We start from the raw sequence: 25,867 nt of genomic DNA, 5'->3' as shown, positions 1-25,867 counted from the left end.
ATCTTTTGCTGCATCGGAAACAATGGAATTCAGAGGTTTTCTGTGGGAAAACAAGCCTCTGGGCCTGTCTAGATTTGTTAATGAACTACACTATTTCCTATATTTTGTGCGTAGTGGAGGATTTTAAACTCGCCTTTTATCTCCCCCTAATTTAAAATGTTGTTGTATTCTGCCTGGAATCAACTTCACCCAGCAGTGATTCAAACCTTCTCCCAGCTGATGAGTGGCAAAAACCACAAAACAGTCTGTCCTGGGATGGTTATGAATCACTGCACTAACCCTAACAATGAGTTATTTTTCCTATATTTTGTGCGTAGTGGAGGATTTTAAACTTGCCTTTTATCTCCCCCTAATTTAAAATGTTGTATATATATATATATATATATATATATATATATATATATATACACGCTTGAGAACTCAGTAATTTGAGTATGGTGATTTTTGGGAACCACAGTGACACTAATAAATAGGAATGTATGAACAACTGCCAATGAATATTTGATAAAATGCTGGTGAGACTGTGCCACGAGTGACATATTTTAATTGAAATGACCTTTAATGCAGTGAAGTTCTTGCTTCTGAAATGACCTGTAATGCACATTTCACTAGAGAGATTGGGTGAATCTCACTCATTAAAAGAAAGAAAAATGTTTTGACGATCATTTTTACAAGCTAATCTGTGTATGATAGGTTCCTTGCTAACATCACTGTCTGTCCGCGTGTACAGGTTACAGTGCATCACAAAAAATATGTGCTAAAGTTACTCGTCTTTTATTATAGGGACAATAAGTCTGAATTAAACTTTAAAGGGACACTGAACCAATTTTTTTCCTTTCATGATTCAGATAGAGCATGCCATTTTAAGCAACTTTATAATTTACTCCTATTATCAATGTTTCTTCCTTCTCTTTGTATCTTTATTTGAAAAAGCAGGAATGTAAGTTTTGGAGCCAGCCTATTTTTGGTTCAGAACCCTGGGTAACGCTTGCTGATTGGTGGCTACATTTTAGGCACCAATCAGCAAGCAGAACCAAGGTGCTGAACCAAAGATGGGCCGGCTCATAAGCTTTACATTCCTGCTTTTTCAAATAAAGATACAAAGAGAACGAAGACAAATTGATAATGGGAGTAAATTAGAAAGTTTCTTAAAATTGCATGCTCTATCTGATTTATAAAAGAAGAAAATTGGGTTCAGTATCCCTTTAATGATTCAGATAGAGCATGCAATTTTAAACAACTTTGCAATTTACTTTTAATATTATCTAATGTGCTTCTTTCTCTTGGTATCTTTTGTTGAAAAGCTCAGAAGCAGCAATGCACTGCTGGGAGCTAGCTCCTGATTCGTGGCTGCACATATATGCCTGTTGTCATTGGCTCACCAGAGGTGTTAAGATATCTCAGCAGTGCATTGCTGCTCCATCAACAAAGGATACTAAAATAATGAAGCCAATTTAATAATAGAAGTTAAAGAGAGCATTGTTTACAATTGTAAGCTTTGTCTAAATCATGAAAGTAAAAAATGTATTTCATGTTTAATTTCTCTTTGTTTCATTTTTAATGACAGTTTTCCACTTTCTCATTTGGTATAATTTGTTTTCAGTTCGGTTTCCTCCCTTCCAATTATCTTTCACAGTATCTTTCCCTAGGCTTAGCCTATGTTTTTAGCCTTTGCACAGAGAGGATGGCAACTTGTTACGTGTTCTGCCAGTGGCTGCAATTGCGCTTCTGCTGTAACATACAAAGGTCCCTTCTTTAGAAAGATATCTGACATCTCATATCGTGCTACCCATTCATTTCTTAAGGCATGTAATGCTTTCTGTCATATTCAGCAAGAATCTCTCTCTCTATAAACACATATATATTTATATTTACAATATTTTCATATTCTGTTTGGCAATGTCAGTTAAAGGGAGAGTGTACTGTAAATTAGTCTCCCATTTAGGTCCAGATTACTGTGATAACAGTTACGTGCAAGCGATAAGGGGTTTGTTGTGGGTTTTTACGTGCGTCTGGTTTACTGCTCGTATTACAAGTTAATAGTAAACGCGATTGCACTCGAGCTGCAATGATTACCACGTACTCAAATCTCTGGTTACCTGTTGTGCTAAACAAAAAAAATACATTTAAAAGTACAGTTATACTTATAAAAACACCATCTAATAAAAATCATAAAAAAACCAAAAAACCTAACGATAACTTCTATCAGGGAATACGTTATCACTTGCGCAATATTCTAAGTTTGGCTTTTTACGCACATCGAGTTAGAGCGTGAGTGAAAGCAGTTTACCCGTTGCACGCATTAAGCTTACTTCTAGAGTAAGCGCTCAAATGGGAGCATTAAATACCGCTCCACTTGTAATCTGGACCTTAATGCGTTGCCAATGATTTATTTTACCTGCTGAAGTGTATTACATTGATCCTTTATCTTACTTTTGTCATTTGAAATAGCTGCTTTTGCTTGTTGAACCCGCCACCTATACTAAAAACTTTAATACACCAGTATTATCTGTAGCAAAGATATGTCAACAAGAGGCAGCCAAATAAATCACACTCACAATCTGAGGGTTAGATACTAAAATGTTTATTTTCTTGTTTGTTCTCTGTTAACAATTGTTGTTAGCCTTTGTGTATTGAGATATAGATAAGATCATGAAGTCTCCTGTCCCTGCAAGGTCAGCCTACTGGAATGGGTTCAATACGCAAAACATCTATTTCACACACAAATATAAACATAAAGCACTAATATTCTATACAACTCTGCAGTTGGTATAACAAATAATTGCAAACACATTAAGGGGAAACTAATTATTTAATAAATATAGTGTATCTGGAGCAAAAGCTTTAAGAATATGATGCATTACATGCAAAATTTATTTTTTTATTAAAAACACAACTGTTTGTTTTCTTCATGCAAAATCTCAAATTCAGGGAATCACAGTGAGTTGCCTATTATTTACTGGTCTTTTATGCAACCCCAAAACAGTTGTTATTGGACTAGTTGCATTACCAGCTCTACTGGAAGGCTGTTCCGTGATTCCACATCATAGTATTGTAAGATTATCACATTGCTGACACCTTCAATACTGGTACTTTGTTGAAATATAATAATTCCCTTGGGAATCCTAAAATGATAAAACTGTGATTTATTAAACTACAGATGCCCATAGTCTTCTGGGATTATTAGTAAAAAAGTAATAATGTGTGATTAAATGTGCTGTACCTCCTAGTCCTTGACAAATAATTAAAGAGTGTTTCATCAAGAAGATACCAATTTACATTTAGCAAGAGGCACTGTACCTGATCACTAATTCTAGGGGCCTTTTAATACTGTGTCTAGGTCCTAATAATACACACATGCAGATAGATAAATAAACAGAGGTGTGTGTATTTGGGCATATGTGTGGGTGTGTGTACTTGTGTGCATCTGTACGTGCATGTGTTGGTGTGTGTACTCATATGCATATGTACGTGCATCTGTGCGTGTTTGTACTCATGTGCATATATGTGTGCAGGTGTTGGTGTGTGTACTCATGTGCATATGTGTGTGCATGTGCGGGTGTGTGTACTCATGCATATGTGTGTGTGTGTGCGTACTCATGTGCATATGTGTGTGCATGTGTTGGTGTGTGTACTCATGTGCATATGTGTGTGCGTGTACTCATGTGCATATGTGTGTGCGTGTACTCATGTGCATATGTGTGTGCATGTGCGTGTGTGTGTACTCATGTGCATATGTGTGTGCGTGTACTCATGTGCATATGTGTGTCCATGTGCAGGTGTTTGTACTCATGTGCATATGTGTGTGCATGTGCGGGTGTGTGTACTCATGTGCATATGTGTGTGTGTGTACTCATGTGCATATGTTTGTGCAGGTGTTGGTGTGTGTACTTATGTGCATATGTATGTGCAGGTGTTGGTGTGTGTGTACTCATGTGCATATGTGTGTGTGCGTGTACTCATGTGCATATGTGTGTGCAATTGTTGGTGTGTGTACTTATGTGCATATGTGTGTGCAGGTGTTGGTGTGTGTACTTATGTGCATATGTGTGTGCAGGTGTTGGTGTGTGTGTACTCATGTGCATATGTGTGTGCAGGTGTTGGTGTGTGTACTCCATGTGCATATGTGTGTGTGTACTCATGTGCATATGTAGGTGCGGGTGTGTGTACTCATGTGCATATGTACGTGCATATGTGTGTGCGTGTACTCATGTGCATATGTGTGTGCAGGTGTTGGTGTGTGTACTCATGTGCATATGTGTGTGCATGTGCGGGTGTGTGTACTCATGTGCATATGTGTGTGCAGTTGTGTGTGTGTGTACTCATGTGCATATGTGTGTGCTGATGTTGGTGTGTGTACTTATGTGCATATGTGTGTGCAGGTGTTGGTGTGTGTACTCATGTGCATATGTGTGTGCAGGTGTTGGTGTGTGTACTCCATGTGCATATGTAGGTGCGGGTGTGTGTACTCATGTGCATATGTACGTGCATATGTGTGTGCGTGTACTCATGTGCATATGTAGGTGCGGGTGTGTGTACTCATGTGCATATGTACGTGCATATGTGTGTGCGTGTACTCATGTGCATATGTGTGTGCAGGTGTTGGTGTGTGTACTCATGTGCATATGTGTGTGCATGTGCGGGTGTGTGTACTCATGTGCATATGTGTGTGCAGTTGTGTGTGTGTGTACTCATGTGCATATGTGTGTGCTGATGTTGGTGTGTGTACTTATGTGCATATGTGTGTGCAGGTGTTGGTGTGTGTACTCATGTGCATATGTATGTGCGGGTGTGTGTACTCATGCGCATATGTACGTGCATATGTGTGTGCGTGTACTCATGTGCATATGTGTGTGCAGGTGTTGGTGTGTGTACTCATGTGCATATGTGTGTGCATGTGCGGGTGTGTGTACTCATGTGCATATGTGTGTGCGTGTACTCATGTGCATATCTGTGTGCGTGTACTCATGTGCATATGTGTGTGCATGTGCGGGTGTGTGTACTCATGTGCATATGTGTGTGCATCTGTGCGTGTGTGTACTCAAGTGCATATGTGTGTGCATGTGTGGGTGTGTGTACTCATGTGCATATGTGTGTGCATGTGTGGGTGTACTCATGTGCATATGTGTACTCATGTGCATGCATGTGTGGGAGTGTGTACTCATGTGCATATGTGCGAGTGGGTGTACTTGTGTGCATATGTACGTGCATGTGTGGGTGGGTGTACTCATGTGTATATGTGTGTGCATGTGTGGGTGTGTACTCATGGACATGTGTGGGTGTGTGTACGCATCGGCTTGTGTGTGGTTTGTGTACTCATGTGCATGTGTATGTGTGGGTGACTGGGTGTACTCATGCATATGCACATGCCTGTATGGATGTACTCGTGCATATGTACGTGCATGTGTTGATGTGTGTACTCGTACATCTGCATGTGCATTTGTAGGTGGGTGTACTTGTGCATGTGTTGGTGTGTTTACTCATATGCATATGTACATGTATGAGCAACACATGAAATATGCTATGTATTTGTCTTGCACAAGAGCTGATTAACGTATGCATTTATATATTGTGATATTGTACTGATACACACACAGAGTCACTGGTCATTTTCTTTTCCCACATTCGCTACTAACAGACATGCAGATGAATTCCTTCATGGTTCAGGGAAATACAACTTTCAGCTAGAGGAAGGCAAAGGCTACATAAAAAGTTCTGTGGCCCCCGGGGTATTTCTAAAAGATATATACTCGCACATAAATAATGCTTCCTGATACTCAGGATTTGGAGGAGCATCTCCTTGCTATATTTCCACTGCCGGGCTACATTTTTTTGCATTCTCTAGCAGCACCTTGTTCTCTTGTTTTCTGGAGATCAGTTTTGCCCAATGAGGCCACCAACACTTGTCATATGGCACAGTCTACAAATAATCGTGGCACTGCGGTTATTCAGTGCAATGCATTAAAAACAAGTATTATTGGCACAAGTGAAAAAATAAAAAAATGCAGGAAAATGATTGTTGGATCTTCGGCATTTCAGGCTGTACTAGCAATTACTTATAGATCTACTGTATGTGTAAGTGCTAGTACAGCATGAAACGCATTAGATCCGACAAACATTTCCCTGCGTGTTCTATTTTTAACATGTGCCAGTAAAAGTTGCTTTTTTATGTACTGAATAACCCTGTGTCAGGATTATTTGTGGACTGTGATTTGTATTGGTGGAGTCTGGAGAAGCTGGCATCCTGATGCACTCTGTAGTAGTATGGGTGTTGTAGTTCAGTCATTACCATTACTTTGTTGTAGTATGGGTGTTGTAGTTCAGTCATTACCATTACTCTGTGGTAGTATGGGTGTTGTAGTTCAGTCATTACCATTGCTCTGTGGTAGTATGGGTGTTGTAGTTCTGTCATTATCATTACTCTGTGGTAGTATGGGTGTTGTAGTTCAGTCATTACCATTACTCTGTGGTAGTATGGGTGTTGTAGTTCAGTCATTACCATTACTCTGTGGTAGTATGGGTGTTGTAGTTCAGTCATTACCATTGCTCTGTGGTAGTATGGGTGTTGTAGTTCTGTCATTATCATTACTCTGTGGTAGTATGGGTGTTGTAGTTCAGTCATTACCATTACTCTGTGGAAGTATGGGTGTTGTAGTTCAGTCATTGGCATCTATTTATCAAAGCGTCGACTTTCTTGCATTCGCTGGCACCAATACGCTTGCCTAAGATTGCCTAACATCGCTGCCGCGGACCTGAATACGTTCTCCATAATTATCAAAAAAGCTGTCAAAAAGCCGCGCACCTAGTACGGGGCGATGAGCAGCGGACTGTTGTTAACTAACAGTCATCAATCTTGCTGCTCTTTGGCTTTTTTACAGCTTTCTTGGTACCCTGTCACTAAACACCCACACTATACTATACTGTTTACCCCCTATACCGCCGCTCCCGGAGCCCACAGCAATTCTAATAAAGTGTTTAACCCCTAAACCGTCGCTCCTAGACCCCGTCGCATCTCTAATAAATGTATTAACCCCTAAACCACCGGTCCCGGACCCCGCCGCAACTAAATACAATTATTAACCCCTAAACCGCTGCTCCCGGAGCCCACCACCACCTACATTATATTTATTAACCACTAATATGCCCCCCTACACCGCTGCAACCTACCTACATTTATTAACCCCTAATCTGCTGCCCCCAACGTCGCCGACACTATATTAAATTTATTAACCACTAAACCTAAGTCTAACCCTAACACCCCCTAACTTAAATATAATTTAAATAAATCTAAATAAATATTACTATCATTAACTACATGATTCCTATTTAAAACTAAATACTTACCTATAAAATAAACCCTAAGCTAGCTACAATATAACTAATAGTTACATTGTATCTAGTTTAGGATTTATTTCTCTTGTTAAGTGTATCCAGTCCACGGATCATCCATTACTTATGGGATATTAACTCCTCCCCAACAGGAAGTGCAAGAGGATTCACCCAGCAGAGCTGCTATATAGCTCCTCCCCTAACTGCCATTACCAGTCATTCTCTTGCACCCAACGAATAGATAGGATGTGTGAGAGGACTGTGGTGATTATACTTAGTTTCATACCTTCAATCAAAAGTTTGTTATTTTATAATAGCACCGGAGTGTGTTATTCCTTCTCTGGTAGAATTTGAAGAAGAATCTACCTGAGTTTTTCTATGATTTTAGCCGGAGTAGTTAAGATCATATTGCTGTTTCTCGGCTATCTGAGGAGAGGTAAACTTCAGATCAGGGGACAGCGGGCAGATTAATCTGCAAAGAGGTATGTAGCAGCTTATTATTTTCTGACAATGGAATTGATGAGAAAATTCTGCCATACCGATATAATGTAAACTCAGCCTTAAATGCAGTAGCAGCAACTGGTATCAGGCTGTCATGTATGTATATTTTACACTTCAGTATTCTGGGGAATGGCACTTCACTGGAATTATACTGTATGCATAAAACTTTAGCCTAATTTGCAGGGACTAGCAACAGGCTTTTTAATAACACTCAATTTATTAATGTTAAACGTTTTTTGCTGGCATGTAAAATCGTTTAATTTCCTGAGGTACTGGGTGAAAAAATGTTTTGGGCACTATTTTTTTCCACTTGGCAGTCGTTTTATTTAATTTATGACAGTTTACTGATCTCTCTCACTGTTATGTGTGAGGGGGAGGGGCCTTTTTTGGCGCTTTTGCTACGCATCAAAAAATTCAGTCAGAAGTTTATTGTCTTCCCTGCATGATCCGGTTCATCTCTACAGAACTCAGGGGTCTTCAAAACTTGTTTTGAGGGAGGTAATCACTCACAGCAGAGCTGTGAGATTGTAGTTGACTGTGATAAAAAAACGTTTATTTCTGTATTTTTTTTCTGCTATCAGGGTTAGTTATCCTTTGCTAATGGGAGCAATCCTTTGCTAAAATTGTGTTTTTTACAAAGATTTGATGCTATAACTTTTCAGTTTATTAATTTTCAACTGTCATAACTTTTTCTGTGCTTCTTATAGGCACAGTACGTTTTCATATTATAGTAAATTACTTGAAAAGTATTTCCAAGTTGCTAGTTTATTTGCTAGTGTGTTAAACATGTCTGATTCAGAGGAAGATATCTGTGCTATATGTGCTAAAGCCAAAGTGGAGCCCAATAGAAATTTATGTACTAACTATATTGATGCTACTTTAAATAAAAGTCAATCTGTACAAATTGAACATATTTCACCAAACAACGAGGGGAGAGTTATGCCGACTAACTCGCCTCACGTGTCAGTACCTGCATCTCCCGCTCGGGAGGTGCGTGATATTGTAGCGCCGAGTACATCTGGGCGGCCATTACAAATCACATTACAGGATATGGCTACTGTTATGACTGAAGTTTTGGCTAAATTACCAGAACTAAGAGGTAAGCGTGATCACTCTGGGGTGAGAACAGAGTGCGCTGATAATATTAGGGCCATGTCAGACACTGCGTCACAATTTGCAGAACATGAGGACGGAGAGCTTCATTCTGCGGGTGACGGTTCTGATCCAAACAAACTGGATTCAGATATTTCAAATTTTAAATTTAAGCTGGAAAACCTCCGTGTATTACTAGGGGAGGTGTTAGCGGCTCTGAATGATTGTAACACAGTTGCAATACCAGAGAAAATGTGTAGGTTGGATAAATATTTTGCGGTACCGGCGAGTACTGACGTTTTTCCTATACCTAAGAGACTTACTGAAATTGTTACTAAGGAGTGGGATAGACCCGGTGTGCCGTTCTCACCCCCTCCGATATTTAGAAAGATGTTTCCAATAGACGCCACCACACGGGACTTATGGCAAACGGTCCCTAAGGTGGAGGGAGCAGTTTCTACTTTAGCTAAGCGTACCACTATCCCGGTGGAGGATAGCTGTGCCTTTTCAGATCCAATGGATAAAAAGTTAGAGGGTTACCTTAAGAAAATGTTTGTTCAACAAGGTTTTATATTGCAACCTCTTGCATGCATTGCGCCTGTCACGGCTGCAGCAGCATTTTGGTTTGAGTCTCTGGAAGAGACACTTGAATCAGCTCCATTAGATGAGATTACACACAAGCTTAAAGCCCTTAAGTTAGCTAACTCATTTATTTCAGATGCCGTAGTACATTTAACTAAACTTACGGCTAAGAATTCCGGATTCGCCATTCAGGCACGCAGAGCACTGTGGCTAAAATCCTGGTCAGCTGACGTTACTTCTAAATCTAAATTGCTTAATATACCTTTCAAAGGGCAGACCTTATTCGGGCCCGGGATGAAAGAAATTATCGCTGACATTACAGGAGGTAAAGGCCATGCCCTGCCTCAAGACAGAGCCAAACCTAAGACTAGACAGTCTAATTTTCGTTCCTTTCGTAATTTCAAAGCAGGAGCAGCATCAACTTCCTCTGCACCAAAACAGGAAGGAGCTGTTGCTCGCTACAGACAAGGCTGGAGACCTAACCAGTCCTGGAACAAGGGCAAGCAGGCCAGGAAACCTGCTGCTGCCCCTAAGACAGCATGAATCGAGGGCCCCCGATCCGGGAACGGATCTAGTGGGGGGCAGACTTTCTCTCTTCGCCCAGGCTTGGGCAAGAGATGTCCAGGATCCCTGGGCGTTAGAGATCATATCTCAGGGATACCTTCTAGACTTCAAATTCTCTCCCCCAAGAGGGAGATTTCATCTGTCAAGGTTGTCAACAAACCAAATAAAGAAAGAGGCGTTTCTACGCTGCGTACAAGATCTTTTATTAATGGGAGTGATCCATCCGGTTCCGCGGTCGGAACAAGGACAAGGGTTTTACTCAAATCTGTTTGTGGTTCCCAAAAAAGAGGGAACTTTCAGGCCAATCTTGGATTTAAAGATCCTAAACAAATTCCTAAGAGTTCCATCGTTCAAAATGGAAACTATTTGGACAATTTTACCCATGATCCAAAAGGGTCAGTACATGAACACAGTGGATTTAAAGGATGCTTACCTTCACATACCGATTCACAAAGATCATTACCGGTATCTAAGGTTTGCCTTTCTAGACAGGCGTTACCAGTTTGTAGCTCTTCCATTCGGATTGGCTACGGCTCCGAGAATCTTCACAAAGGTTCTGGGTGCTCTTCTGGCGGTACTAAGACCGCGAGGAATTGCGGTAGCTCCGTACCTAGACGACATTCTGATACAAGCTTCAAGCTTTCAAACTGCCAAGTCTCATACAGAGTTAGTACTGGCATTTCTAAGGTCGCATGGATGGAAGGTGAACGAAAAGAAGAGTTCTCTCTTTCCACTCACAAGAGTTCCCTTCTTGGGGACTCTTATAGATTCTGTAGAAATGAAGATTTACCTGACAGAAGACAGGTTAACAAAGCTTCAAAATGCATGCCGTGTCCTTCATTCCATTCAACACCCGTCAGTAGCTCAATGCATGGAGGTGATCGGCTTAATGGTAGCAGCAATGGACATAGTACCCTTTGCACGCCTACATCTCAGACCGCTGCAATTGTGCATGCTAAGTCAGTGGAATGGGGATTACTCAGACTTGTCCCCTACTCTGAATCTGGATCAAGAGACCAGCCTACTAGGTTGGGGCGCTGTCTGGAATTCTCTGAAGGCTCAGGGACAATGGAATCAGGAGGAGAGTCTCCTACCAATAAACATTCTGGAATTGAGAGCAGTTCTCAATGCCCTTCTGGCTTGGCCCCAGTTAACAACTCGGGGGTTCATCAGGTTTCAGTCGGACAACATCACGACTGTAGCTTACATCAACCATCAGGGAGGGACAAGAAGCTCCCTAGCAATGATGGAAGTATCAAAGATAATTCGCTGGGCAGAGTCTCACTCTTGCAACCTGTCAGCAATCTACATCCCGGGAGTGGAGAACTGGGAGGCGGATTTCTTAAGTCGTCAGACTTTTCATCCGGGGGAGTGGGAACTTCATCCGGAGGTCTTTGCCCAAATACTTCGACGTTGGGGCAAACCAGAGATAGATCTCATGGCGTCTCGACAGAACGCCAAGCTTCCTCGTTACGGGTCCAGATCCAGGGATCCGGGAGCGGTTCTGATAGATGCTTTGACAGCACCTTGGACCTTCGGGATGGCTTATGTGTTTCCACCCTTCCCGATGCTTCCTCGATTGATTGCCAGAATCAAACAGGAGAGAGCATCAGTGATTCTAATAGCGCCTGCATGGCCACGCAGGACTTGGTATGCAGATCTAGTGGACATGTCATCCTGTCCACCTTGGTCGCTACCTCTGAAACAGGACCTTCTGATCCAGGGTCCCTTCAAACATCAAAATCTAATTTCTCTGAAGCTGACTGCTTGGAAATTGAACGCTTGATTTTATCAAAACGTGGTTTTTCTGAGTCAGTTATTGATACCTTAATACAGGCTAGGAAGCCTGTTACCAGAAAGATTTACCATAAGATATGGCGCAAATACTTATATTGGTGCGAATCCAAGAGTTACTCATGGAGTAAGGTTAGGATTCCGAGGATATTGTCTTTTCTACAAGAAGGTTTAGAAAAGGGTTTATCCGCTAGTTCCTTAAAGGGACAGATTTCAGCTCTGTCCATTCTTTTACACAAACGTCTGTCAGAAGTTCCGGACGTTCAAGCTTTTTGTCAGGCTTTAGCTAGGATCAAGTCTGTGTTTAAAACTGTTGCTCCACCATGGAGTTTGAACTTAGTTCTTAATGTTTTACAGGGGGTTCCGTTTGAACCCCTTCATTCCATTGATATCAAGTTGTTATCTTGGAAAGTTCTGTTTTTAATGGCGATTTCCTCGGCTCGAAGAGTCTCTGAGTTATCTGCCTTACATTGTTATTCTCCTTATCTGATTTTTCATTCAGACAAGGTAGTTCTGCGTACTAAACCTGGGTTCCTACCTAAGGTGGTCACAGGAATATCAATCAAGAGATTGTGGTTCCATCTTTGTGTCCTAATCCTTCTTCGAAAAAGGAACGTCTGCTACACAATCTAGATGTAGTCCGTGCCCTGAAATTTTATCTACAGGCAACTAAGGATTTTCGACAAACGTCTTCCCTGTTTGTCGTTTATTCTGGTCAGAGGAGAGGTCAAAAAGCTTCGGCTACCTCTCTCTCCTTTTGGCTTCGTAGCATAATACGGTTAGCCTATGAGACTGCTGGACAGCAGCCTCCTGAAAGAATTACAGCACATTCTACTAGAGCTGTGGCTTCCACTTGGGCCTTTAAGAATGAGGCTTCTGTTGAACAGATTTGCAAGGCTGCAACTTGGTCTTCTCTTCATACTTTTTCCAAATTTTCCAAATTTGACACTTTTGCTTCTTCGGAGGCTGTTTTTGGGAGAAAGGTTCTTCAGGCAGTGGTTCCTTCCGTATAAAGAGCCTGCCTGTCCCTCCCGTCATCCGTGTACTTTAGCTTTGGTATTGGTATCCCATAAGTAATGGATGATCCGTGGACTGGATACACTTAACAAGAGAAAACATAATTTATGCTTACCTGATAAATTTATTTCTCTTGTAGTGTATCCAGTCCACGGCCCGCCCTGTCACTTTAAGGCAGGTAATTTTTCCATTAAACTACAGTCACCACTGCACCCTATGGTTTTCCTTTCTCTGCATGTTTTCGGTCGAATGACTGGTAATGGCAGTTAGGGGAGGAGCTATATAGCAGCTCTGCTGGGTGAATCCTCTTGCACTTCCTGTTGGGGAGGAGTTAATATCCCATAAGTAATGGATGATCCGTGGACTGGATACACTACAAGAGAAATAAATTTATCAGGTAAGCATAAATTATGTTTTTTATTTTACAGGCAACTTTGTATTTATTTTAACTAGGTAGAATAGTTTTTAAATAGTTATTAACTATTTAATAACTTCCTAGTTAAAATAAAGACAAATATACCTGTAAAATAAAACCTAACCTACGTTACAATTACACCTAACACTACACTATAATTAAAGTAATTCCCTAAACTAAATACAATTAAAAAAATTATCTAAAGTACAAAAAAACCCCACTAAATTACAGAAAATAATAAAATAATTACAAGATTTTTAAACTAATTACACCTAATCTAAACCCCCTAACAAAATAAAAAAGCCCCACCAAAATTAAAAAAAGCCCGTCTGGAGGACTACTTCTGCTGGCTTCGTGGAGGACTTCGGCCCAGTTGGGTGAAGACTTCTCAAGGTATGGTGATCTTCAAGGGGTTAGTGTTAGGTTTTTTTAAGGGGGAATTGGGTGGGTTTTAGAGTAGGGTTGGGTGTGTGGGTGGTGGGTTTTAATGTTGGGGGGGGTTGTAATTTTTTTTACAGGTAAAAGAGCTGATTACTTTGGGGCAATGCCCCGCAAAAGGCCCTTTTAAGGGCTATTTGTAATTTAGTGTAGGGTAGGGCTTTTTATTATTTTGGGGGGGCTTTTTTATTTTGTTAGGGGGATTAGATTAGGTGTAATTAGTTTAAAAATCTTGTAATTATTTTATTATTTTCTGTAATTTAGTGTTTGTTTGTTTTTGTACTTTAGATAAAAAAATGTAATTGTATTTAATTGTATTTAGTTTAGGGAATTAATTTAATTATAGTGTAGTGTTAGGTGTAATTGTAACGTAGGTTAGGTTTTATTTTACAGGTATGTTTTTCTTTATTTTAACTAGGAAGTTATTAAATAGTTCATAACTATTTAATAACTATTCTACCTAGTTAAAATAAATACAAAGTTACCTGTAAAATAAAAATAAAACTTCAGATAGATACAATGTAACTATTAGTTATATTGTAGCTAGCTTAGGGTTTATTTTATAGGTAAGTATTTAGTTTTAAATAGGAATTATTTAGTTATTGATAGTAATATTTATTTAGATATATTTAAGTTAGGGGGTGTTAGGGTTAGGGTTAGACTTAGGTTTAGTGGTTAATACATTTAATATAGTGGCGGCGGTGTAGGGGCGGCAGATTAGGGGTTAATAAATGTAGGTAGGTGGCGGCGGTGGGGGGGGCAGATTAGGGGTTAATAAATATGTAGTCTAGTCATTACAGATATACATTACAGGTATAAAGTTTGAATGCTGCTTGAAGCCCATAGCAGGCGTTGACTTGTTTTGCAAGCTTTTTATATGGCCTCTCACTTCCCTTATACTACACAACGGGGGGTAGTTATCAAGCCGTCAACCTCAAATACGCTGCGTATTCCGCAGCGTATTTGTGGCGAGGCTGATACGCCTTAGTTATCAAAGGCTCGAGACCGGCAAAAGTAGAATTTTGTGACGTCAGCTTCGATCCGCCGGACTCAGTCCGACACAGATCGATTCTTACGTCACTCCAGATGTTCCGCACACAAGTGCGGCACAATCTCACTACTTTTGCTAGCTATCAAAAAACTAGCAGGTACGCTCGGCACTTTTACGGCCCAGCGTACCTGGTTTTCAAAGCGCCAGCCTGGAGGCGGCGGATCCCATAGGAATCAATGGGAGTCTGACCATAGCGAAAGTACAAGTTCGCTGCTGACAGACATCCCATTGATTTCTATGGGAGCTGTCTACACCTAACACCCTAACATGTACCCCGAGTCTAAACACCACTAATCTGACCCCCCCTACACCGCCGCAACTAAATAAAGTTATTACCCCCTAAACCGCCGCTCCCGGAGCCCACCGCAAGCTACTCTATACATATTAACCCCTAAACCGCCGCTCCCGGAGCCCACCGCAACTATAATAAATGTATTAACCCCTAACCCGCCGCTCCCTGAACCCGCCGCAACCTATATTAAATGTATTAACCCCTATCCTGCCCCCCCTACACCGTCGCCACCTATAATACATTTATTAACCCCTAATCTGCCCCCCCTACACCGTCGCCACCTATAATAAATTTATTAACCCCTATCCTGCCCCCCACTACGCCGCCGCCACTGTAATAAAATGATTAACCCCTAAACCTAACCCTAACGCCCCCTAACTTAAATATTAATTAAATAAATCTAAATAAATTAACTCTTATTAACTAAATGAATCCTATTTAAAACTAAATACTTACCTTTAAAATAAACCCTAATATAGCTACAATATAAATAATAATTATATTCTAGCTATCTTAGGATTTATTTTTATTTTACAGGTACCTTTCAATTTATTTTAACCATGTACAATAGCTATTAAATAGTTATTAACTATTTAATAGCTTACCTAGCTAAAATAAAGAGAAATGTACCTGTGAAATAAATCCTAACCTAAGTTACAATTACACCTAACACTACACTATACTTTAATAAATTATTCCTATTTAAAAATAAATACTTACCTGTAAAATAAACCCTAAGATAGCTACAATGTAATTAATAATTATATTATAGCTATCTTAGGATTTATATTTATTTTACAGGTAACTTTGTATTTATTTTAGCTAGTTAGAATAGTTATTAAATAGTTATTAACTATTTAATAACTACCTAGCTAAAAGAAATACAAAATTACCTGTAAAATAAATCCTAACTTAAGTTACAATTAAACCTAATACTACACTATCATTAAATTAACTAAATAAACTACCTACAAAGAACTACAATGAAATACAATTACATAAACTAACTAAAGTACAAAAAATAAAAAAAGCTAAGTTACAAAAAATAAAAAATTAAGTTACAAACATGTTAAAAATATTACAACAATTTTAAGCTACTTACACCTAATCTAAGCCCCCTAATAAAATAACAAACCCCCCCAAAATAAAAAAAATCCCTACCCTATTCTAAATTACATAAATTTCAAAGCTCTTTTACCTTACCAGCCCTTAAAAGGGCCATTTGTGGGGGCATGCCCCAAAAAGTTCAGCTCTTTTGCCTGTAAAATAAAAATACAACCCCCCCCCCAACATTAAAACCCACCACCCACATACCCCTAATCTAACCCAAACCCCCCTTACAAAAACCTAACACTAATCCCCTGAAGATCATCCTACCTTGAGTCGTCTTCACTCAGCCGAGCCACCGATGGAACTGAAGAGGACATCCGGAGCGGAAGAAGTTAATCCTCCAAGCGGCGCTGAAGAAATCTTCCATCCGATGAAGTCATCATCCAGGCGGCGCTGAAGAAGTCTTCGATCCGGCCGATGTCATCTTCAAAGAGGCGCTGAAGAGGTCTTCTATCCGGGCGAAGTCATCTTCCAAGCCGGGTCTTCAATCTTCCTTCCGCCGACGCGGAACCACCTTCTTCACCGACGGACTACAATGAATGACGGCTCCTTTAAGGGACGTCATCCAAGATGGCGTCCCCTCAATTCCGATTGGCTGATAGGATTCTATCAGCCAATCGGAATTAAGGTAGGAAAATCTGATTGGCTGATGGAATCAGCCAATCAGATTCAAGTTCAATCCGATTGGCTGATCCAATCAGCCAATCAGATTGAGCTCGCATTCTATTGGCTGATCGGAACAGCCAATAGAATGCGAGCTCAATCTGATTGGCTGATTCCATCAGCCAATCAGATTTTCCTACCTTAATTCCGATTGGCTGATAGAATCCTATCAGCCAATCGGAATTGAGGGGACGCCATCTTGGATGACGTCCCTTAAAGGAGCCGTCATTCGTCGTAGTCCGTCGGTGAAGAAGGTGGTTCCGCGTCGGCGGAAGGAAGATTGAAGACCCGGCTTGGAAGATGACTTCGCCCGGATAGAAGACCTCTTCAGCGCCTCTTTGAAGATGACATCGGCCGGATCGAAGACTTCTTCAGCGCCGCCTGGATGATGACTTCATCGGATGGAAGATTTCTTCAGCGCCGCTTGGAGGATTAACTTCTTCCGCTCCGGATGTCCTCTTCAGTTCCATCGGTGGCTCGGCTGAGTGAAGACGACTCAAGGTAGGATGATCTTCAGGGGATTAGTGTTAGGTTTTTGTAAGGGGGGTTTGGGTTAGATTAGGGGTATGTGGGTGGTGGGTTTTAATGTTGGGGGGGGTTGTATTTTTATTTTACAGGCAAAAGAGCTGAACTTTTTGGGGCATGCCCCCACAAATGGCCCTTTTAAGGGCTGGTAAGGTAAAAGAGCTTTGAAATTTATGTAATTTAGAATAGGGTAGGGATTTTTTTTATTTTGGGGGGGTTTGTTATTTTATTAGGGGGCTTAGATTAGGTGTAAGTAGCTTAAAATTGTTGTAATATTTTTAACATGTTTGTAACTTAATTTTTTATTTTTTGTAACTTAGCTTTTTTTATTTTTTGTACTTTAGTTAGTTTATGTAATTGTATTTCATTGTAGTTCTTTGTAGGTAGTTTATTTAGTTAATTTAATGATAGTGTAGTATTAGGTTTAATTGTAACTTAAGTTAGGATTTATTTTACAGGTAATTTTGTATTTCTTTTAGCTAGGTAGTTATTAAATAGTTAATAACTATTTAATAACTATTCTAACTAGCTAAAATAAATACAAAGTTACCTGTAAAATAAATATAAATCCTAAGATAGCTATAATATAATTATTAATTACATTGTAGCTATCTTAGGGTTTATTTTACAGGTAAGTATTTATTTTTAAATAGGAATAATTTATTAAAGTATAGTGTAGTGTTAGGTGTAATTGTAACTTAGGTTAGGATTTATTTCACAGGTACATTTCTCTTTATTTTAGCTAGGTAAGCTATTAAATAGTTAATAACTATTTAATAGTTATTGTACATGGTTAAAATAAATTGAAAGGTACCTGTAAAATAAAAATAAATCCTAAGATAGCTAGAATATAATTATTATTTATATTGTAGCTATATTAGGGTTTATTTTAAAGGTAAGTATTTAGTTTTAAATAGGATTCATTTAGTTAATAAGAGTTAATTTATTTAGATTTATTTAATTAATATTTAAGTTAGGGGGGCGTTATGGTTAGGGTTAGACTTAGGTTTAGGGGTTAATCATTTTATTACAGTGGCGGCGGCGTAGTGGGGGGCAGGATAGGGGTTAATAAATTTATTATAGGTTGCGGCGGGTTCATGGAGCGGCGGTTTAGGGGTTAAACTATTTATTTAGTTGCGGAGAGGTGCGGGATCAGCAGGATAGGGGTTAATAATTTTATAATAGAGGGCGACGGTATAGGGGGGCAGGATAGGGGTTACTAGGTATAATGTAGGTGGCAGCGGTGTCCGGGAGCGGCGGTTTAGGGGTTAATACATTTATAAGACTTGCGGCGGGGTCTAGGAGCGGCGGTTTAGGGGTTAGTAACTTTATTTAGTTGCGGGGGGCGCCGGTATAGGGGGTAGAACAGTGTAGTTTAGTGTGAGTGCTTAGTGACAGGCTAGCAATAAAGCTGGGAAAAAGCCGAAGGGCAGCGAGATCGGATGAGTGATAACTGTCACAGTCCGCTGCTCATCGCCCCGCGGCTTTTTGACAGCTTTATTTGATAACTTAGGCGAACGTATTCAAGGTCCGCGGCGGCGAAGGTAGGCGAGCTTAGGCGGACGTATTGGGCCGGCGAAGCCAGAAAAGTAGACGGCTTGATAAGTAGCCCCCAATACCTCTACCTCTTTATTGTCCCCCACAACAGGATTATTATTATTCAGTCTTTATGAAAGAAATATTTATATTTCTTGTTGTTTGTGTGTACGTAAGTTTCTGACAGCTATATATTTGTAAATAATAGATCATGTGATGTTTGTTTATAATGCCAGCACTACCGAATTTGTAGCGTTATACAGATAAATTATAATAATCTATACTATAATCGCGTTTGTAACACGTTCGTTGCCGTTGTCAGTTGCACACGCATCCAAGAGAATGTTGGCTGCACGCGCAGCTTTACGCTGCATCCAGGTCCACCTGGATGCAGTGTAGCTAAACGAAGCAACACCTAAGTGCCCGCACGAAATATTAGCAAAATAACACATAACAGTCCGCAGGAAATAAAAAAATAAATAACCACCCGCATGAAATAATAAAAAAAAAATAACTACCCGTACGAAGTATTAACACAAAAAACCCTAACCACCCGTACGAAGTATTAACAAAAAACACCTAAGCTCCCGTACGAAGTATTAACAAAAAAACACTTAAGCGCCTGCAAGAAATATTAACAAACACCTAAACCTCCAACATTTAAAATTTCAGCCAATAGGAATGCAAGGTACCTAAAACTGCTCCACAGTCATCTCCGCTCTGCAATCACCTCAGCTCCGTGCCGCCTTCGCGCTGGATGAAGACCTTCACCGCCTGGAAGAAGACTTTCGCCGCCAGACTTTAGGAACTGTGAGTACTTATTTCGGGGTTAGACTAAGGTTGTTATCTTATTTTTTGGAGTGTTTTTTTTTTTTTTAGATTAGGGATTTTTTTTTATGGGCGCAAAAGAGCTGTTTGTAAAATAGCTGATTGCCCTTTTAAGGGAAATGCCCATACAAATGCACCTTTTGGGGCAATGGGTAGCTTAGGTTTTTTTTATTTTGGGGGGTTGGTTGGGTGGGGGGTTTTACTGTTAGGGGGTAATTGGTATTTTTTTTAGGTAAAAGAGTTGTTTAACTTAGGGCAATGCCCTACAAAAGGCCCTTTTAAGGGCTATTTTTAGTTTAGATTAGGGGATGTTTTTATTTTTTGGGGTTTATTTTTGTAGGGGTATTAGATTAGGTTTAATTTTTTTTATTTTTGATAATTTTTTTTTATTTTTTTTAGTAATTTTAAATAGACTACCCTCTGGGCAAGCTTATCGCCTAGTAATAGTTATGAACACATTTGCTTTTTTAATTAATAACATTTAAAATGTGTTCACTGGCCCAGTAAAAACTGCAGTTTAGAAGTCTGTACATTCATGATCTAGCAGTTATCTGGCTGTTTCTTTCTCTCATGTAACAATAGTTGTCTTCATTAGCACAGAGCCTACCATTGCTGCTAGAATAATGGATCCTAATGAAAGAGAAAGGTTTACATTGTCTCAAACCAGCATCACTTGAGACAATTCTGATGCACTTGTGAACACTTTGTAGTCCCTAATGCCATATATGTCAGCAACCATAATCATTTTACTTTTGTTATCAAATTTGTGTTGTTGTATCCTTTGTTGAAGAGTATACATAGGTAGGCTCACAGGAGCGTGCATATGTCTTTAGCTCTCTATGGCAACAGTGTGCAACATTGCTACAATTAATGTCACAAACACAGCTGCCTAGAGTGCTAAAGATACATGCCCACTCCTGAGCATCTATGAGTCGTCCGAGGTTTACTCTTCAACAAATTATATCAAGAAAACAAAGAAGTAAAGTGGATAGTTTTTTTAAAATGTCATGCTCTGTGTGACTCATCAAAGTTTAATCTTGACTTTACTGTCCTTTTGAAAATGTTTACATAAGGCCACAATATAAATGTTACCTTTAAAAAGGATATGGCACTTATTTATAAACTTAAATGCATCATGCTGCCCAATCCAAAATTGTGACATAAATACAGACCTTTAAAAATCATGCTAGCCTAGTGTTTTGTATCATTTTCAATATAAGACAATCGTCTTGTGTTTTGAATCAGTTTTGGTGAGTACTTTTAGATGAATAAACATCATATCTCGCTATTTGAATATTTATATCTATATCTATCTATATTAAGGGCTAGATTCGGAGTGGAGTGCTAACTTGCCAAGAGGAATAAGGGGTTTATCGCGGCTCTTTGCTGGCGTCGGAAGAAACGTGCATATTAAACATTGAAAGTAAACGCGTTCACTTGAGCACAATCAAATTTAATGTGCGTTGGGATAGTGCAACTTCAGAGCTCTGGTTAACTGTTACACGAGACAAAAAAGTTGCACAAAACGCATAAAAATTAAATTGAAAAGAACAGTTACACTCATAATAACACGTCTGATAAATAATATTTCTCCAACATAGGTGTGTCCGGTCCACGGCGTCATCCTTACTTGTGGGATATTCTCCTCCCCAACAGGAAATGGCAAAGAGCCCAGCAAAGCTGGTCACATGATCCCTCCTAGGCTCCGCCTTCCCCAGTCATTCTCTTTGCCGTTGTACAGGCAACATCTCCACGGAGATGGCTTAGAGTTTTTTAGTGTTTAACTGTAGTTTTTATTATTCAATCAAGAGTTTGTTATTTTAAAATAGTGCTGGTATGTACTATTTACTCTGAAACAGAAAAGAGATGAAGATTTCTGTTTGTAAGAGGAAAATGATTTTAGCAACCGTTACTAAAATCGATGGCTGTTTCCACACAGGACTGTTGAGAGGAATTAACTTCAGTTGGGGGAAACAGTGAGCAGACTTTTGCTGCTTGAGGTATGACACATTTCTAACAAGACGATGTAATGCTGGAAGCTGTCATTTTCCCTATGGGATCCGGTAAGCCATTTTTATTACATGAAGAGAAAAAAGGGCTTCACAAGGGCTTTTAAGACTGTAGACATTTTCTGGGCTAAAACGATTTATATATAAGCATATTTTATACTCCATAGCCTTGAGGAATTATTTTAATCTTGGGAACTATGTAAAATAACCGGCAGGCACTGTATTGGACACCTTATTCTCTAGGGGCTTTCCCTAATCATAGGCAGAGTCTCATTTTCGCGCCTCTATTGCGCACTTGTTTTTGGGAAGCATGACATGCAGCTGCATGTGTGAGGAGCTCTGATACATAGAAAAGACTTTCTGAAGGCGTCATTTGGTATCGTATTCCCCTTTGGGCTTGGTTGGGTCTCAGCAAAGCAGATACCAGGGACTGTAAAGGGGTTAAATATAAAAACGGCTCCGGTTCCGTTATTTTAAGGGTTAAAGCTTCCAAATTTGGTGTGCAATACTTTTAAGGCTTTAAGACACTGTGGTGAAATTTTGGTGAATTTTGAACAATTCCTTCATACTTTTTCACATATGCAGTAATAAAGTGTGTTCAGTTTAAAATTTAAAGTGACAGTAACGGTTTTATTTTAAAAGTTTTTTGTACTTTGTTATCAAGTTTATGCCTGTTTAACATGTCTGAACTACCAGATAGACTGTGTTCTGTATGTGGGGAAGCCAAGGTTCCTTCTCATTTAAATAGATGTGATTTATGTGACACAAAATTTAGAGAAAATGATGCCCAAGATGATTCCTCAAGTGAGGGGAGTAAGCATGGTACTGCATCATCCCCTCCTTCGTCTACACCAGTCTTGCCCACACAGGAGGCCCCTAGTACATCTAGTGCGCCAATACTCCTTACTATGCAACAATTAACGGCTGTAATGGATAATTCTATCAAAAACATTTTAGCCAAAATGCCCACTTATCAGCGAAAGCGCGACTGCTCTGTTTTAGAAAATACTGAAGAGCATGAGGACGCTGATGATATTGGTTCTGAAGTGCCCCTACACCAGTCTGAGGGGGCCAGGGAGGTTTTGTCTGAGGGAGAAATTTCAGATTCAGGGAAAATTTCTCAACAAGCTGAACCTGATGTGATTACATTTAAATTTAAATTGGAACATCTCCGTGCTCTGCTGAAGGAGGTGTTATCTACTCTGGATGATTGTGAGAATTTGGTCATTCCAGAGAAATTATGTAAAATGGACAAGTTCCTAGAGGTCCTGGGGCCCCCCGAAGCTTTTCCTATACCCAAGCGGGTGGCGGACATTGTAAATAAAGAATGGGAAAGGCCCGGTATACCTTTCGTCCCTCCCCCTATATTTAAGAAATTGTTTCCTATGGTCGACCCCAGAAAGGACTTATGGCAGACAGTCCCCAAGGTCGAGGGGGCGGTTTCTACTCTAAACAAACGCACCACTATACCCATAGAAGATAGTTGTGCTTTCAAAGATCCTATGGATAAAAAATTAGAGGGTTTGCTTAAAAAGATGTTTGTTCAGCAAGGTTACCTTCTACAACCAATTTCATGCATTGTTCCTGTCACTACAGCAGCGTGTTTCTGGTTCGATGAACTAGAAAAGGCGCTCAATAATAATTCTTCTTCTTATGAGGAGATTATGGACAGAATTCATGCTCTCAAATTGGCTAATTCTTTCACCCTAGACGCCACTTTGCAATTGGCTAGGTTAGCGGCGAAAAATTCTGGTTTTGCTATTGTGGCGCGCAGAGCGCTTTGGCTAAAATCTTGGTCAGCGGATGCGTCTTCCAAGAACAAATTGCTTAACATTCCTTTCAAGGGGAAAACGCTGTTTGGCCCTGACTTGAAAGAGATTATCTCTGATATCACTGGGGGCAAGGGCCACGCCCTTCCTCAGGATAGGTCTTTCAAAGCCAAAAATAAACCTAATTTTCGTCCCTTTCGCAGAAACGGACCAGCCCCAAGTGCTACGTCCTCTAAGCAAGAGGGTAATACTTCTCAAGCCAAGCCAGCCTGGAGGCCAATGCAAGGCTGGAACAAAGGAAAGCAGGCCAAGAAACCTGCCACTGCTACCAAGACAGCATGAGATGTTGGCCCCCGATCCGGGACCGGATCTGGTGGGGGGCAGACTCTCTCTCTTCGCTCAGGCTTGGGCAAGAGATGTTCTGGATCCTTGGGCACTAGAAATAGTCTCCCAAGGTTATCTTCTGGAATCTTAGATCTCAAGATCCTAAACAAGTTTCTCAAGGTTCCATCGTTCAAAATGGAAACCATTCGAACAATTCTTCCTTCCATCCAGGAAGGTCAATTCATGACCACGGTGGATTTAAAGGATGCGTATCTACATATTCCTATCCACAAGGAACATCATCGGTTCCTAAGGTTCGCATTCCTGGACAAGCATTACCAGTTTGTGGCACTTCCGTTCGGATTAGCCACTGCTCCAAGAATTTTCACAAAGGTACTAGGGTCCCTTCTAGCGGTGCTAAGACCAAGGGGCATTGCAGTAGTACCTTACTTGGACGACATTCTGATTCAAGCGTCGTCCCTTCCACAAGCAAAGGCTCACACGGACATTGTCCTGGCCTTTCTCAGATCTCACGGGTGGAAAGTGAACGTAGAAAAAAGTTCGCTATCTCCGTCAACAAGGGTTCCCTTCTTGGGAACAATAATAGACTCCTTAGACATGAGGATTTTTCTGACAGAGGCCAGAAAATCAAAACTTCTAAACTCTTGTCAAATACTTCATTCTGTTCCTCTTCCTTCCATAGCGCAGTGCATGGAAGTAATAGGTTTGATGGTAGCGGCAATGGACATAGTTCCTTTTGCGCGAATTCATCTAAGACCATTACAACTGTGCATGCTCAGTCAGTGGAATGGGGACTATACAGACTTGTCTCCGACGATACAAGTAGATCAGAGGACCAGAGATTCACTCCGTTGGTGGCTGTCCCTGGACAACCTGTCACAGGGGATGAGCTTCCGCAGACCAGAGTGGGTCATTGTCACGACCGACGCCAGTCTGGTGGGCTGGGGCGCGGTCTGGGGACCCCTGAAAGCTCAGGGTCTTTGGTCTCGGGAAGAATCTCTTCTCCCGATAAATATTCTGGAACTGAGAGCGATATTCAATGCTCTCAAGGCTTGGCCTCAGCTAGCAAAGGCCAAGTTCATACGGTTTCAATCAGACAACATGACGACTGTTGCGTACATCAACCATCAGGGGGGAACAAGGAGTTCCCTGGCGATGGAAGAAGTGACCAAAATCATTCAATGGGCGGAGACTCACTCCTGCCACTTGTCTGCAATCCACATCCCAGGAGTGGAAAATTGGGAAGCGGATTTTCTGAGTCGTCAGACATTTCATCCGGGGGAGTGGGAACTCCATCCGGAAATCTTTGCCCAAATTACTCAATTGTGGGGCATTCCAGACATGGATCTGATGGCCTCTCGTCAGAACTTCAAGGTTCCTTGCTACGGGTCCAGATCCAGGGATCCCAAGGCGACTCTAGTAGATGCACTAGTAGCACCTTGGACCTTCAAACTAGCTTATGTATTCCCGCCGTTTCCTCTCATCCCCAGGCTGGTAGCCAGGATCAATCAGGAGAGGGCATCGGTGATCTTGATAGCTCCTGCGTGGCCACGCAGGACTTGGTATGCAGACCTGGTGAATATGTCATCGGCTCCACCATGGAAGCTACCTTTGAGACGAGACCTTCTTGTTCAAGGTCCGTTCGAACATCCGAATCTGGTCTCACTCCAACTGACTGCTTGGAGATTGAACGCTTGATCTTATCAAAGCGAGGGTTCTCAGATTCTGTCATTGATACTCTTGTTCAGGCCAGAAAGCCGGTAACTAGAAAAATCTACCACAAAATATGGAAAAAATATATCTGTTGGTGTGAATCTAAAGGATTCCATTGGGACAAGGTAAAAATTCCTAAGATTCTATCCTTTCTTCAAGAAGGTTTGGAGAAAGGATTATCTGCAAGTTCTTTGAAGGGACAGATTTCTGCCTTGTCTGTGTTACTTCACAAAAAGCTGGCAGCTGTGCCAGATGTTCAAGCCTTTGTTCAGGCTCTGGTTAGAATCAAGCCTG

General features: G+C 40.6%; 2 protein-coding genes across 2 annotated transcripts in view; one reads left to right on the top strand and one right to left on the bottom strand.

Moving 5' to 3' along the window:
• Positions 1-6,622, bottom strand: part of LOC128662496 (leucine-rich repeat and transmembrane domain-containing protein 2-like) — a 114,861-nt gene extending 108,239 nt beyond the window's left edge. Inside the window, exon 1 of the mRNA XM_053716276.1 lies at positions 6,175-6,622. Within this exon, the coding sequence (XP_053572251.1) occupies positions 6,175-6,622 (448 nt within the window). The remainder of the gene's footprint in view (positions 1-6,174) is intronic.
• The window catches only part of CACNA2D4 (calcium voltage-gated channel auxiliary subunit alpha2delta 4), a 1,345,448-nt gene that overhangs the window by 1,099,879 nt on the left and 219,702 nt on the right, over positions 1-25,867 (top strand). The gene's annotated exons all lie outside the window — the stretch shown is intronic.

This window comes from Bombina bombina, chromosome 6 (assembly GCF_027579735.1).
Source record: "Bombina bombina isolate aBomBom1 chromosome 6, aBomBom1.pri, whole genome shotgun sequence".
In the NCBI taxonomy this organism is placed as follows: Eukaryota; Metazoa; Chordata; class Amphibia; order Anura; family Bombinatoridae; genus Bombina; species Bombina bombina.
The sequence above is the reverse complement of the archived record's forward strand: the minus strand, read 5'-3'. Positions and strand labels throughout refer to the sequence as shown.